At 40.7% G+C, this 14,474-nt stretch overlaps 1 protein-coding gene across 4 annotated transcripts; it reads left to right on the top strand.

The window, feature by feature from the left end:
• The first annotated feature begins 123 nt into the window (after positions 1-123).
• On the top strand, positions 124-13,184 carry LOC106562229 (tumor necrosis factor receptor type 1-associated DEATH domain protein). 4 transcript variants are annotated; one of them, XM_014126956.3, is made up of 7 exons: positions 131-205; positions 8,799-8,848; positions 10,426-10,519; positions 10,837-10,987; positions 11,376-11,656; positions 11,839-11,986; positions 12,433-13,184. In XM_014126956.3, the coding sequence occupies exons 3-7, from the start codon at positions 10,499-10,501 to the stop codon at positions 12,729-12,731; spliced, it is 900 nt and encodes a 299-aa protein (XP_013982431.1). In that variant the 5' UTR covers positions 131-205; positions 8,799-8,848; positions 10,426-10,498; the 3' UTR covers positions 12,732-13,184. The 4 variants fall into 4 exon arrangements, with proteins under 4 accessions (XP_013982430.1, XP_013982431.1, XP_013982432.1 ...); XM_014126958.3 differs by lacking the exon at positions 131-205 and adding an exon at positions 5,956-6,126; XM_014126955.3 differs by lacking the exon at positions 8,799-8,848 and having other exon boundaries at positions 124-205.
• Positions 13,185-14,474: the final 1,290 nt, after the last annotated feature.

Genomic DNA, 14,474 nt, shown 5'->3' with positions numbered 1-14,474 from the left:
GTAAAGGATCAGTTAGACAAATATGTCCATACAATCAACCAACCATATGTGATTCTAACCAATAGGGAAGCGGCATGTTCTTTCTCACCAATCACAGTGCCTTCAGGTTTCCCTGTAGCCAATCGCCTGTCGGGAAGTTATTAATGTGTCTGTGTGTGTTCCTGTGGTCAGGACGCGTTGTCCTTACGACGTTTTTTCTTTAAAGGTAAGTTAACAAAACAATTATGATTTTACTTTAAACCCAAAACGAAAGTATAGCCTATACAACAGTTAATGCCACAAATGACAGTCGATAAATGCATAACAGTACTAGTCAATCATGAAAGAAAATGTTCTCAAGTTGCTATGAGTCCTTTCTATTGTTTATTAGGCTACTGTTTTGTAACAACTTGAATGTATGATTAAAACTTCAGCAGTAGTTTTTTTTTATATTTAATGTCAATAGGCGGTGTATGGTGCAGCTTAATTTACTATACAGTAGGTCTACTTTTCTAGTTTCCTAAAAGTGAACCTCAGTGTCCAACGTGGTCGCCGAGCATTTCGTATTATTCTGTACGTAAACACATTTTGTACGGAAATGCTTGACATTTCATTCATTTAGTATGGGAAGTATTCATTTGTGGATGTCCATCATCCATTTTGTATGATATGTTACAAATTACTATTCATATGACGAATTGCAATTTAAACCTTATGTTACTTATTGCGATTTAATATGTTATGCATTTCCAAAACATATATCTTACACAGCAGATTCTTTTTTTGTGGCTAATGTTAACATTAGCTAGCTCTAGGGGTTAAGGTTGAGAGTTAGGTTAAAGTGTTAAGGGAAGGGTTCGCTAAAAGTGTTAAAGTTAGGGGAAGTTACTAATTAGCTAAAATGCTAAAGTTGTCAGTGATGAGATTCAAACACGTTCGCATTATATGTTCACCCATCCACCCCGACCAACCACCCTCCTTTAGTTTTTGCCTGGGTGATGTTATTCATAGTGCATAAGTGAAAACAAAACACAAAAGTTTTGGCCTCAGGCTGTTCTCAGTGTAAACATACCTTCATTTATTTGGGAACCATGATGTTCTAATAAACATCTTTATTTTGCATTCAAGCCTCAGTTTTGGATTTATTCCTTTTTTTCTACAGTTTGCGGGTCTCCATCTCTTTCACCATACCAAAGTAACATATCATACTAATTTGAGTGACCTGGATTTACATTTACTATGTTACGTCTAGTCTATGAGACCAGTCTGCTGTGTCATATTCTATATTCATATTGTCATATCCTCATAGCAGGAGAGAATGTAATGAAATTCCTGTCATCATGTACGTGACTCACGGGACTCGCGTTTTCACAGAACTGCACACCCCACAGTGCCACCTGTCTTGTAGGCCCAGTAGTCTAATCCAATGATGTATATAAACCCTGGATTGCTGATGCTATGTATTGGCCAATGAGAGACTTTGAAGCCATGTTGGCACTCTTCAGAAAGTAGCAGTTCCATAGGAATGAATAGAATTCTTCAGTATTTAATTTAAATCTTTCAAGGACAAAATTACATGTATTTAAGTATTTTGTTGTAGTGGGGACAGTGACATATTAGTTATTTCAAAATATTATACTTTAAGGAAGATGTTTTTATATATTAGAATTTTTTATTTGTATGCTTAGCTCACATATGATTCATAAGTATGCATTAAGGTGTCTGTAATATAATAAACGTGGCAAAAACAAATAAATGCATTCTAAAATATTCCAAAATATTTGTAGCTTCAAAAGAGCGCAGTCATCAGTCAGTCATCTAGTGTATATTTAAATGATTAGTCTAACCCAGCATAGAGCTCACCAGTTTGTAGTCCTAAAAACCAGAAATGCGTTACCTGTGGTTCATTCAGCCATTCCTATGTGGAAAATGAATGGAGAAAGTATTTGATTTGGGATTTGGAATAAACACCAAAAATAAGGTCTGAGGTAACACAGGCTTAAGAGATCTTATATATTTTGTTCTATGAGATAATAATAGTCAGTTAACATGATCTTTATGAATATATATGTTTATTATAATGTAAATGCTTCAAAATTCACAAAAATTGATTTTAGCTGATGAAGATTATTTCATAGAACAAAACTAAGCCTGTGTTTTACCACAGGCCTTATTTTCGGCGTTTATCGAAAGACCCTACAAAAACACAATTTTCCTGTAAGCTTTGCCCAATTAATCATTACTATTGCTATCTATAGACTGTACAATATAAGTATTCACTACAAAAAATGAAACCGACCAATTCGACTTGTTTGGCAGTCTGTACCATGTAGACTGATTCTCGTTTTCATCCCAATCAAAATAATGGCATTCACTGAATTGATCCAATGTCCAGGGAATCCTTTGGTTGGCACTTGACAGAATGATTTTAGTCTTTGACGCTGCAGTGGTGGATGTTAAATGTTGCATTAATAAACTCTTGATGATGACATAATCCCCATACACTCTATGGTAGGCTACATCTGGTGAATTAATCCAGCACACTTTCAGTTTTAATAATGTATGACACTACCGGTCTATGAATGTAATGATGGCTTATGATTACATGTAGGCCAGGGGTCCCCAATTACATTCAGCTGTGGACCGATTTTTCCTTGAGCGGATGGTAGGGGGGCCGGAACATAGTTCTAAATAATTTGTACACTGCAAATTGACCGCAAGAATCCCAAACATATATAGTATTTGACAAAAACAGAATCATTTCAAATCTTGATTACATTGAGAAACGATCACATACAGTGCCTTCAGAAAGTATTCACACCCCTTGATTTATTCCACATTTTGTTGTGTGACAGCATGAATTCAAAATTGCTTACATTTTGATTTTGTGTATTCAACCCCTTTTGTTATGGAAAGCCTTAATAAGTTTAAGAGTAAAAATGTGCTTAACAAGTCACATAATACGTTGCATGGACTCACTCACTCTGTGTGCAATAATAGTGCTTAACATGATTTCTGAATGACTACCTCATCTCTGTACCCCACACATACGGTGCCTTTGGAAAGTATTCAGACCCCTTGACTTTTTCCACATTTTGTTACATTACAGCCTTATTCTAAAATTGATTAAATATTATACTTTATTCAGCAATATACACACAATACCACATAATGACAAAGTGAAAACAGGTTTGTAGATATTTTAAAAACAGAAATACCTGACTCGAAATTGAGCTCAGGTGCATCCTGTTTCCAATGATCATCCTTGATGTTTGTACAACTTGATTGGAGTCCACCTATGGTAAATTCAATTGATTAGACATGATTTGGAAAGGCACACACCGGTCTATATAAGGTCCCACTGTTGACAGTGCATGTCAGAGTAAAAACCAAGCCATGAGGTCAAAGGAATTGTCCGTAGAGCTTTGAGACAGGATTGTGTCGAGGCACAGATCTGAGGAAGGATACCAAAATATTTCTGCAGCATTGAAGGCCCCCAAGAACACAGTGGTCTCCCATCATTCTTAAATGGAAGAAGTTTGGTACCATCAAGACTCTTCCTAGAGCTAGCCGCCCGGCCAAACTGAGCAATCAGGGGAGAAGGGCCTTGGTCAGGGAGGTGACCAAGAACTCAATTGTTTCTCTGACAGAGCTCCAGAGTTCTGCTGTGGAGATGGTTGTCCTTCTGGAAGGTTCTCCCATCTCTGCAGCTCTCCACCAGTCAGGCCTTTATGGTAGAGTGGCCAGACGGAAGCCACTCCTCAGTAAAAAAGCACATGACAGCCCGCTTGGAGTTTGCCAAGAGGAATCAAATAACTCTCAGACCATGAGAAAGAAGGTTCTCTAGTCTGATGAAAGATTTAACTATTTGGCCTGAATGGCACCATCCCTACGGTGAAGCATGGTTGTGGCAGCATCATGCTGTGGGGATGTTTTTCAGCGGCATGGACTCAGGATGGAGGAAAATATGAACGGAGAAAAGTACAGAGAGATCCTTGATGAAAACCTGCTCCAGAGAGCTCAGGACCTCAGACTGGGGGCGAAGGTTCATCTTCCAACAGGACAACGACCCTAAGCACACAGCCAAGACAACACAGGAGTGGCTTCGGGACAATAATGTTTTAGAATAAGGCTGTAATGTAACAAAATGTGGAAAAAGTCAAGGGGTCTGAATACTTTCCGAAGGCACTGTACAATTATCTGTAAGGTCCCTCAGAATTTCAAACACGGATTCAACCACAAAGACCAGGGAGGTTTTCCAATGCCTCGCAAAGAAGGGCACCTATTGGTTGCTAGATGGGTAAAAATAAAAAATGCAGACATTGAATATCCCTTTTGAGTATGGTGAAGTTATTAATTACACCTTGGATTGTGTATCAATATACCCAGTCACTACAATGATACAGGCGTCCTTCCTAACTCTGTTGCCGTAGAGGAAGGAAACTGCTCAGGGATTTCACCATGAGGCCACAATGGTGACTTTCAAAGAGTTACACAGTTTAATGGCTGTGATAGGAGAAAACTGAGGATGGTTCAACAACATTTTAGTTACTCCACAATACTAGCCTAAATGACAGAGTGAAAAGAAGCAAGCCTGTACAGAATAAAAAATATCCAAAACATGCATACCACTCTTCATATCTTCAAGCATGTTGGTGGCTGCATCATATTATGGGTATGCTTGTCACCGGCAAGGACTAGGGAGTTTTTTATGATAAAAAGAAACGTAATGGAGCTAAGCAAAGGCAAAATCCTAGAGGAAAACCTGGTTCAGTCTGCTTTCCAAAAGACACTGGGAGGCAAATGTACCTTTCAGCAGGACAATAACCTAAAACACAAGGTCAAATATACACTGGAGTTGCTTACCAAGATGACATTGAATGTTCCTGAGTGGCCTAGTTACAGTTTGGACTTAAATCGGATGGAAAATCTATGGCAGGACTTGAAAATGGCTGTGATCAACAACCAACTTGACAGAGTTTGAAGAATAAAAAAATAAAATAATGTGCAAATATTGTACAATCCAGGTGTGAAAAACTCTTAGAGACTTACCCAGAAAGACTCACAGCTGTAATTGCTGCCAAAGGTGATTCTAATGTATTGACTCAGGGGTGTGAATACTTATGTAAATATGATATTTCTGTATTTCATTTTCAATAAATGTCCTAAAATGTCTTAACATGTTTTCACTTTGTCATTGTGGGGATGGGGATGTGTGTAGATGGGTAATAAAAGTTTTTTAAATAATTGTTTAATTCAGGCTGTAACGAAACAAAATGTGGAATAAGTCAAGGGGTATGAATACTTTCTGAAGGCACTGTATGTTCCTCTATTTATGCGTGGGAATACATGGGAACAGATTTCCTAAATTAAAACACTTTGAGCTGATTTCCTGGTGATTTTGCAGTGTTTTATGTTCCCCAATAGGCAGCCGTTTAAAAATATATATATTTTACTTTGTTCAGAAGAGGCGTCACTACAGACCTTGGTTCGATTCCAGACTGTATCACAGACTGCATAATCTAGCTCAGATACTGTTTTCCCTTTATTTATCCCTCTCCCAGGTCTAGCACATCAAGCATTTACTTGACCCTAAACCAGACCCAAGTCACATTGAAAGAAGTCTATCCAGAGATAGGGGTTAGGTTGAGGTCAGGCGTTAAGAGAGGGTGGACTGTGTGTCTCTGAGTGAGTGTGTTGGGGTGGAGGTAGTAGCAGTGGCGTCATTAGGCCTGGGCTTCCGGGACCTTAGCCCCGGATGTTTAGGATCCAGCCGCAAACATTTTTTTTCACATTTCAGTCTGATTTTAAGTTTTCATAAACACATATCACTACACATTTTTACTACAAAAATAAACAATACAATATACTGCTCTGGGCACTGCAAGAAACCCATGGAGTGACGCAGTGCTTGCTGTGATTGGTTGAGATTTCACAATGCAGTGGACCGCTCATGTCCTTTGACCCCTCCCTCACCCCTGCAGCACTGGTTAGATGTCAATGTCATTACTTACGAAAACGCCTGTCACTCAGTCAGAGTCTGGATATTTGGAACTTCTTCCAAAAGAGTGGCAAAAAAAGCGAGCCGGTGGAGAGGGCAGAACAGCCAGAAAGTCAAAGCAGCAGCAGCAGCAGAGTTAACCACAGGTTTGTGCAGGGTTGGTGGTAGCTTACTAGCTAGTCTCCCTCAGCATAAGGGTTTGCTAATGCTAATAAGCTAGCATTAGCGCTCAGCATCCTTAAGCTGTCAGTCAGTTATTTACAGTATATTTAGTGAATGGGCAAGCTAAGGATGTTGATATATGTCATGATATCAGGAAAAGTTTTTATTTCCAGTGAGTGTATTTGATGGATTTCATTTCTGTCGCTAGCTTGGCTAGTTAGCCACCTTGTTAGCTACTGGCTAGCTAGCTAGGCTAGTTAGCCACCTTGTTAGCTACTGGCTAGCTAGCTAGCTGAGACAGAAGAGATGAGAAAAAGGTTTTCTGCCGAAAGCAAATGGGCGTTCAAGCGGATCAAGTTGGTGACCATTGTTGGTCACAGCCTTTCAAAGTGTGTTGCATTATGGGGTTAATAAAAATTGTCCAACTTGTACCTACATTTCTACTGCATGAACTTTACAAAAATCATGTGATCAAAGGTCATGAAGTTTTGACTGCAGTCGACTGTAATTTTTTTCAGTTGCTCTTTACCAACTTCATCCTCCAGCCATCGCTTGCATTGTGGGAGGATCTATTGTCAACCAATTATTAGTTTTTTTTTGTTTGACCACGCGAACGTGACCAAAGACACAACTGAAAAAGAAACCAACTTTGCCGTGATTCATGTATAAAGTGGATATGAATGTGATATTTGAGGATCTCTCACTGATTGATTGTACAATGTAGGCCTACACACTATACATACTATACATACTGTACACACTTGACATACTATTCTATACACACTATACATACTATACTGTACATACTATACATATTATGCTATACTCGACATACTATAAACACTACATACTGTACTATACACACTACATACTATACTATACATACTATACTATACATATTATACACAATATACATACTATACACACTATATGATTTCAGTTTGTGAGTTTGTAATATGGATTTTGGAGCCATGTTTATTTCGACATTACGAAGAAAAACTTTTATAGACAATATAAATATATATATAAATATAAACACTGCCATGTTGATCTGAGTCTTGCGGTTGAAAAACCACATTAGTGTCCGACTTTCAGCGGTTGCAGATGCACATCCCCCAACTTCACTCCTCGACTTTAGTCTACAGTCGGTTGCTTTCGCCTTACAACTGAAACGCACCCCATATCTTCTGAAAGTGACAGTGCCTCCCTGTGAACTGAAGCTGAACTTTACTACAACATTATATTTAATCTTGTTTAAGATAAGCAATGATGAGGTGGTAGAACTGACAAAATTAAATGAATCATAGAAGTCTTATAACCTATTCCATTCTACAGGTAAAAATGCTTGGCTCATGTCTGTTATTTCCATATAGGTTATGTAACTATTTGTAAAAATAAAAACATTAAATAGGGGGAAATTATTTCATTGAGCTTTTATTTGTATTACTCTTTTTTATTCACATAGCTACTTACCTTTTCTATTGTTGTTGCATTATCGAGAGGTTAACCTGCAAGTCAGCATTTTAATTGCACTCCATATATATCATGTGTATAGAAGGGAAGGGAAGGGGGAGGGCAGCCAGAAAAAGAGGGGAAAAGATGGCCAGCTTTGCAGTTAGATTGTAGGTGAACAAAACATTGAAAATATATAGTTCATTTAGGTCCTCAAATGTTATCTAATCAAAAAATCTCACATTAGCTGGTGGAACTGACTAAATTAAATTAATCACAGAGATTTTATAACTTCTACATGTAAATGTTTTTGGCTTTTGTCTCTTTATAGTCATATAGCCTAGGGCAGGGATGGGCAACTCCAGTCCTTGGGGGCCTGATTGGTGTAACACTTTTGCCTCGCAAAAAAACCTGACTCCAATAATCTGACTCCAATAATCAACTAATCATGAGCTTCAGCTTAGAACGCAATTAGTTTAATCAGCTGTGTTTGCTAGGTATGGGGAGAAAGTGTGACACCACTCCAGTCCCAGAGGACTGGAGTTACCCACCCCTGGCCTAGGGGCTATGTAGCTTCTTATCTGGAACTGGGTTTGTTTCAATCCTGCCCACAGCTGGCAGGACACAAGTAATTATCAATTCAGAGTGCAGCTGCAAGCGACCCGATCGTAATGCCTGTGGTAAATTTAGTTTGACTTTGGATATCCCTATGAGGCTAGTTAGGGACCCTCTGTAAATTACACAATGTACATGGAATTACACAATGTACATGGGACAATATGCTAAAATTCCAATCGCTCCAAATTTCAATGACTTGATAACCTCAAACAACTATAAATTGTAGAAATTCAGATACAAATGTTAAAAGCATTTCATGAGAAAACTAAAAGGTGTGCAGCATGAAAATATTGTCTCATTTACATTGTGTAATTTATTTCCTGGCCATAACTAGCCCCGGAGATAGGCTATCCAAAGTCAGGTCACACACCAGCAGGCTGAAGCTAATTGGCAACATAATTTGGCTAATTCTTCCCACCTGTGAACATGCACACGAGACAACCACACCCCAAAACCAACTCACATTTGAATTCAGTCATGGCCGCTAGCATTTCTTAATGAACCAAATCTAAAACAAGGTCAAATCAGGAAGTGCAGTTGCCCTTCAAAACGAACTAATGACATGCTGCACCTTGCTACCTTTCAGATAAGCCAAGGAGGAGGACAGATGAGAACAGCAGCAGCCAGGGGCAAATGGTAGGGAAGAGGATGATTTAGGTGATCCGGTCACAGGCCCAAAACAAGTTAAGCTACCCCAGTATCCCCGTGACCGTTTTGTATTGCAAAATTTAAAGAAATACACTAAACAAGACACAGAGACAGCAACAGAAAAATAGATGGTGCAGAGAGACACCAGACAAGACACAGAGACAGCAACAGAAGAATAGGTTATGATGAAGAGAGACACCAGAAGAACACAACAGGCCATAAACAGAAGAGAGACGGTAACAGACAAGACACAGACAGCAACAGACAAGATACATAGAAAGTAACAGAAGAGGGCAGGTGGATTGAGTACACAGTAGACTGTATCACTTCAAGCTGCTCTATAGAATCTAATTTATTTTCACAAATTATAAGAAGTGAAATACAGACAGTGAAAAAATAAAACATGGCTTACAAAGAATGTACAGGTATGGTGAAAATCCTGTGAAATTACTATTAAAACAATTGTTTACTTTTACACTTTTTACAACCAGGACAGGATGAGAGTGGAGGGTAGACAAAAGACAGCAACACTAAGGGACAGCAACAGACGACACATAGAAAGTGATGGAGAGAGGTAGAGGGGTGAGCACACAGTAGACTATCACTTAAAGCTTCCCTATGGATTCTAATTACTGCCGTGTGTGTGTTTGGGTACTGTGGGTGTCACGGATCCCTCCGGAACTTTCATTACGCACACCTGCCCCTTATTCCCAGTGGTTAGTAATTGTATAAGTGTGCCCTTGGTTTACCAATGTCCTGACAATTATTGTTACAATGTCAGTTGGTTCGTGTGAGTACCTGTGCTGTGTGTTTTGGCTTTCGTGCCATTGTGGATTGCGCAGATGATTACGGGTCTCATCCCGTGTGTTAATCATTATGCGCTTGTGTTATCTATTCGAGGTACTCCTCGCTCTTTTGTTTGGGTTTCTACCCTGTGTTTTGTATAGTGTTTGTTTGGTCTCTGTCCCCGTGCCTTTACACTGCACGTCGTAAATTTGGGTGTAATAAAAAAAACGTATTACACATTACTGCGCCTGTCTCCCGAATCATTCATACCAACGTGACAGTGGGACTTTAATCAGTTTTGGCTCAGTGGTTTTTGGCAATACACTGTAGATGTGTGTGTTCCAGAGTAGAGAGACCCTGTGGCAGGTGGGAAGGTGCAAGTTACCTGAAAAATATATATTCTCTCAATGTTCTAATCTCTCAATATTTATCTCAAATTGCACCAAATGAATGCATTTAGCTGTTGAAATTCATTACATGTTTTTCTGGGGGAGAATGCTCCAGGACCCCCCTACTGGCTTTGGGCTAAGTTCCTAATCTTCTCAAATCCTAGAAATGCCCCTGGGTAGTAAAGGGACAAATAGTAAATTAATGTAATGACATATAGGGTAAAATAAGAATAGTGGAGTGAGATAATATAAAGTGAGGGGTTGCATTGTATTGTGACTGCATCTGGATCCCAACTCTTTTTAATACCAGGATGGATTTGATTGATGTGTATTATCCTTTGAACTCAGACTGTTGATTGTCTGAGTAATATATCTGCTCTATCTCTGCAGGAAGGAGGAGGCTTGAAGGAAACACAGAAGAAGCTTTTGACAGCTGAGGTCAGATGACGAGAATGCCCAAACAATGGACATAATGGATGAAAAGGTACTGTATGTTTAGATGGGAGGAGAGAGGCAGGAGAGAGGAGCTGTGATATGTATGAGAGAGAAAAGGGAACGAGACAGAGACCGTTCCCATTAACTATTTATAGGACAACATGCATGTCTGTTTCTGTTAGTGCGCATGCGTGTGATAATGTCAAGTGGGGAGTGTGTGTGTGTACTGTGTATGTAAGAATGTAGCTATAAGTACAAGCTCCTGTGCTGTACAAAATTCAGCATAATGTCTGACTAGTAGTATACAGAGCAGAGGCATTATGAACTTTAATCTTGTATGGGATGTTGTTCCATGTGATATTTTAGAAAATGGTGACACTGAGTGTGGAGGATGGCCCGTGGACAGGATGTGCGGTTCTCTTCCTGCGCTCCTGTCCCGCAGTGAACCTGCTCTCTCTCTACAAAGACCAGCAGGGCAAGTTCAGCGTCTTCAAAGTCCTCAAGCTGACACTCACAGGTGAGCCACATCAGGCCATCCGGTCTCCAGCTAGCGTAGGGAGCATGCTGAGCATTGGGTGAGGCAGATGTATTATTGATAGAAAGAAAGGCTTAGCTTGGTGGTCATGGGGAGTGAAAAAGGGCTAGTGTTGCAGTGTGACCTGCTTATCTACTGACGGGATGAATATAGTTAAAAGCTTATGAAAAACTGCTGTCAGATAAACGCTGGGAGATCTTTTAGGAAGTCATAACACGGTTGAACTCAGAGCTCTGCCTGGACCAGAGTAGTGGAGGGAGACACAGTCAGGTTATATTTATTTTATGGTCACAGTGAAAAATATTACAATTGTGCCAGTGATTCGCTATGGTTACCTCTAACCTTTGACCTTACCTGGCCTGTGTCCCAGACTCAGCTGGTGGGCTGGAGGGGTACGAGATCCTGAAGCTGCACGATGCAGATCCTCTGCTGGGTGTGGAGGTGAAGTTTGTGGATGTGGCGGCGTGCCGCAGGTTCCTGCAATGCTATGGCTCCGGTGCCGTACAACAGTCCCTCTCCCAGCACGCCTGCCGCCTCCTCCACGGCCCACAGGAGCTTGTTTTGGAAACCCAGCTCAAAGCCGGGACGCACACTTTGGACTTTTGTCTGGACGACCTGGAGCTCTGTCTGCAGCACATCCACCAGTCACAGGTAATATACTATATACCGGTTATAATCCATATATAGTGGTGTTGTTACTGGTAATATATGATAAACAGATCACAAGCAATACTTCAGCAATCTATAGTGTTTACCTAACAGGTGCTCTGCTGTGCCTTATGCCTCATGACTCACTATGAGGTGTTCTAAATGTTGATGTCACTTCCTGTCAGCCGGGGCGCCTAAGGGATGATGAGATTGCTGAGCTGGACCAGCAGCTGCAGAGCCAGGCCTTGGGTCACATCCCCCAGCCACCCACCCTCTCACAGGAAGAGCCCCCCGTGCCCAGCAACTGTTTCCTGTTCCAGAAGAGGGTGTTTGGTGAGTTGGCTCTGACTTCCATGGCTGCTTCTTATCATCAGTGGGGGTTCAGCGGGGAGCTGTCCCCAGGGTCCTCTACATTCATACACTGGCATAGAACAGTGTTTCTCACCTCTCGGTCAGTAGACCACCACTGGTCTAGGGAAGGTTATTGACCTGTGCCTCAAATAGTTTGATGACACTTTTAGTCAGCTCAAGTGCTGGTTTTAATCTAAGTGGTCCTTTGAGGAAGAGGACCATTATAGCTTGCCCAATCTCTGGTATAGAGGACACTCATTATGGGTCATCTACTACACCCGGGACGGCAGGGTAGCCTAGAGGTAAGAGAGGAGGGCCAGTAGCTGAAAGGTTGCTGTTGTATTTTACTTACACCACGTCTTACATGCAGAAACATATAGACACTGGATACATGTCTCTAACAGCCCCTCTGTCTCCTGACCTATCAGAGGACCGCATACTGGCAGCAGGGGACCTGCAGCGGTTCTCCAACGGCGTTGGGCGGGACTGGAGGAAAGTGGGGCGGGCCTTGGGCAAGAACTGCCGTGCGCTGAAGGGGCCGGCCATAGACAACCTGGCCTACGAGTATGAGAGGGAGGGGCTGTACGAGCAGGCCTATCAGCTGCTGAGCCGCTTCATCCAGGCGGAGGGGAGTGCGGCACGGCTGGGCCGGCTGGTCAGAGCACTGGAAGACAGCAAACTCACCAGCCTGGCTGAGAACATTTTGGACATCCAGCCCCGGGAGTGACGCTGTCTGTCACACTGTCTGGGGTTGTGTGTTGGTCTGTATGTATGTGTTTGTGTCTTTGTGAAAGAGTGGTAAAGTGTGGGTGGCATTGCTTGTGTGAGCTTGTGTGCTACCACGTGTCTGTTCTGTGTGGGTTTTGTGTCTGTGAGCTTGATTGTATGTTTTTTTATTTGAGTAAAATTGTATTGTGTCACAAAACGAATAGTTCTCATAATTGCTATGTCACGTCATTGTTGTCTCTGGTTGGAGAGCAAACTGAAATCACTGCGGGCCTTTTCTTCTTCCGCTTTAAACCCAACCCCCTTTCTCCACCACAGACCATTGATGTATTTGATCATTCTACCAATAACCATTAGTTATTACAAAAACTAGATTGATATTGAACAATTTGCAATGGGATTGGGGAATATTTGTTCCGAAATCCAAATAAAGTGTTGGATTTATAAAAACGAATTGCCCATTGCTTTCATTCATGTCGAGAGTTGCATTTCATTTCCACAATCCAAGATCCCGATCAAACTTTTTACTATGGATTACGTAGAATATTTAGGTAACCAGTTGATCCTGCTTTCTGAAATACCCTACAGTCTATGGAAATACCACCCAGGTAAAAAATGTGTCAACTTTGGGAAATGGGCAGTATCTAATCCATGTACACACACACACACAGCAAATGTTTTACTATCCTTATGGCGACCTAAAATATATTTCCATTCAAAATCCTATTTTCCCTAAGCCCTAAACCTAACCCTAAAAACCTAATCCTAATTGTAACCTTAAACTTAACCCCAAAGTTTAAAACAGCCTTTGAGAATTTTCCTTGTTTTGCTATCCTTGTGGGGATTTTCGGTAGCCATGAGGATAGTAATACACACACACACACAGCATTTCAATAACAGGGGAGGTTAGCTTTTTGGGGGGGTATGACATTTGTGTGTCTGTAACTTTCTCAGTCATCATTATTCACGATTTATTCAGGACAATCTGTAATCATGGTAGAATCCACATTAATGTAGAAGTGTTTGGAAATATATTATATTCTTATTTACAATAAAAGTGACTTCAAAATGACAACACATTACTTACCATTCATTTCTATTGGGCACAAAATAATCTGAACCACAACCAAAACAAACAGCAAATGCATCCAACAAGTTTGTAGAGTCACAAGCTTAATGTCATCATTGCATGCTAGGAATTTGGGACCTATACTAAACTTTTGACTACTTTAATACACATAAGTGAATTTGTAGCAATAATTTTGGTCCCCTAAATTGGGGGGACTACAGTATGTACAAAAAGTGCTATAATTTCTAAACGGTTCACCCGATATGATGAAAATACCCTCAAATTAAAGGTGACAGTCTGCATGTTAACCTCATAGTCATTGTATCATTCCAAAGTGCTGGAGTACAGAGCCAAAACAACAAAATGTGTCACTGTCCCAATATTTTTGGCGCTCACTGTATGTCCTCTTGCATTAGGGTAAGAGCTTGGGGCTTAGTTTATGAAGGCTATAGGTTCAACCGCGAAGGTTGTTGCGTAATTGACTTGTAAGGCTGTAGGTTTAACTGGTAATTCAGGCTTTTGGTGTCAGTATAGTCCATTGTAAAAACCCTCACACCTTACCACTCCACTCTTTCCACATGTGGATTAGAAGTTTTTAATGTGCACACACATACACACATAGAGTTACACACACATGCACAGAGAGACAGACACACACACATTCACTTTTACACA

The sequence above is a fragment of the Salmo salar genome, chromosome 11, assembly GCF_965601325.2.
Source record: "Salmo salar chromosome 11, fSalSal1, whole genome shotgun sequence".
Classification (NCBI taxonomy): domain Eukaryota; kingdom Metazoa; phylum Chordata; class Actinopteri; order Salmoniformes; family Salmonidae; genus Salmo; species Salmo salar.
Note: the sequence above shows the minus strand (reverse complement) of the source record. Positions and strands in the feature narration are given on the sequence as shown.

Bases quoted from the DNA above. Each gene is read 5' to 3' on its own strand.
- LOC106562229 (XM_014126955.3), top strand. From the start codon at position 10,499: ATGGACATAATGGATGAAAAG. The intron at 10,520-10,836 runs GTACTGTATGTT...GTGATATTTTAG, and splicing joins TGGACATAATGGATGAAAAG to AAAATGGTGACACTGAGTGT. The intron at 10,988-11,375 runs GTGAGCCACATC...CCTGTGTCCCAG, and splicing joins CCTCAAGCTGACACTCACAG to ACTCAGCTGGTGGGCTGGAG.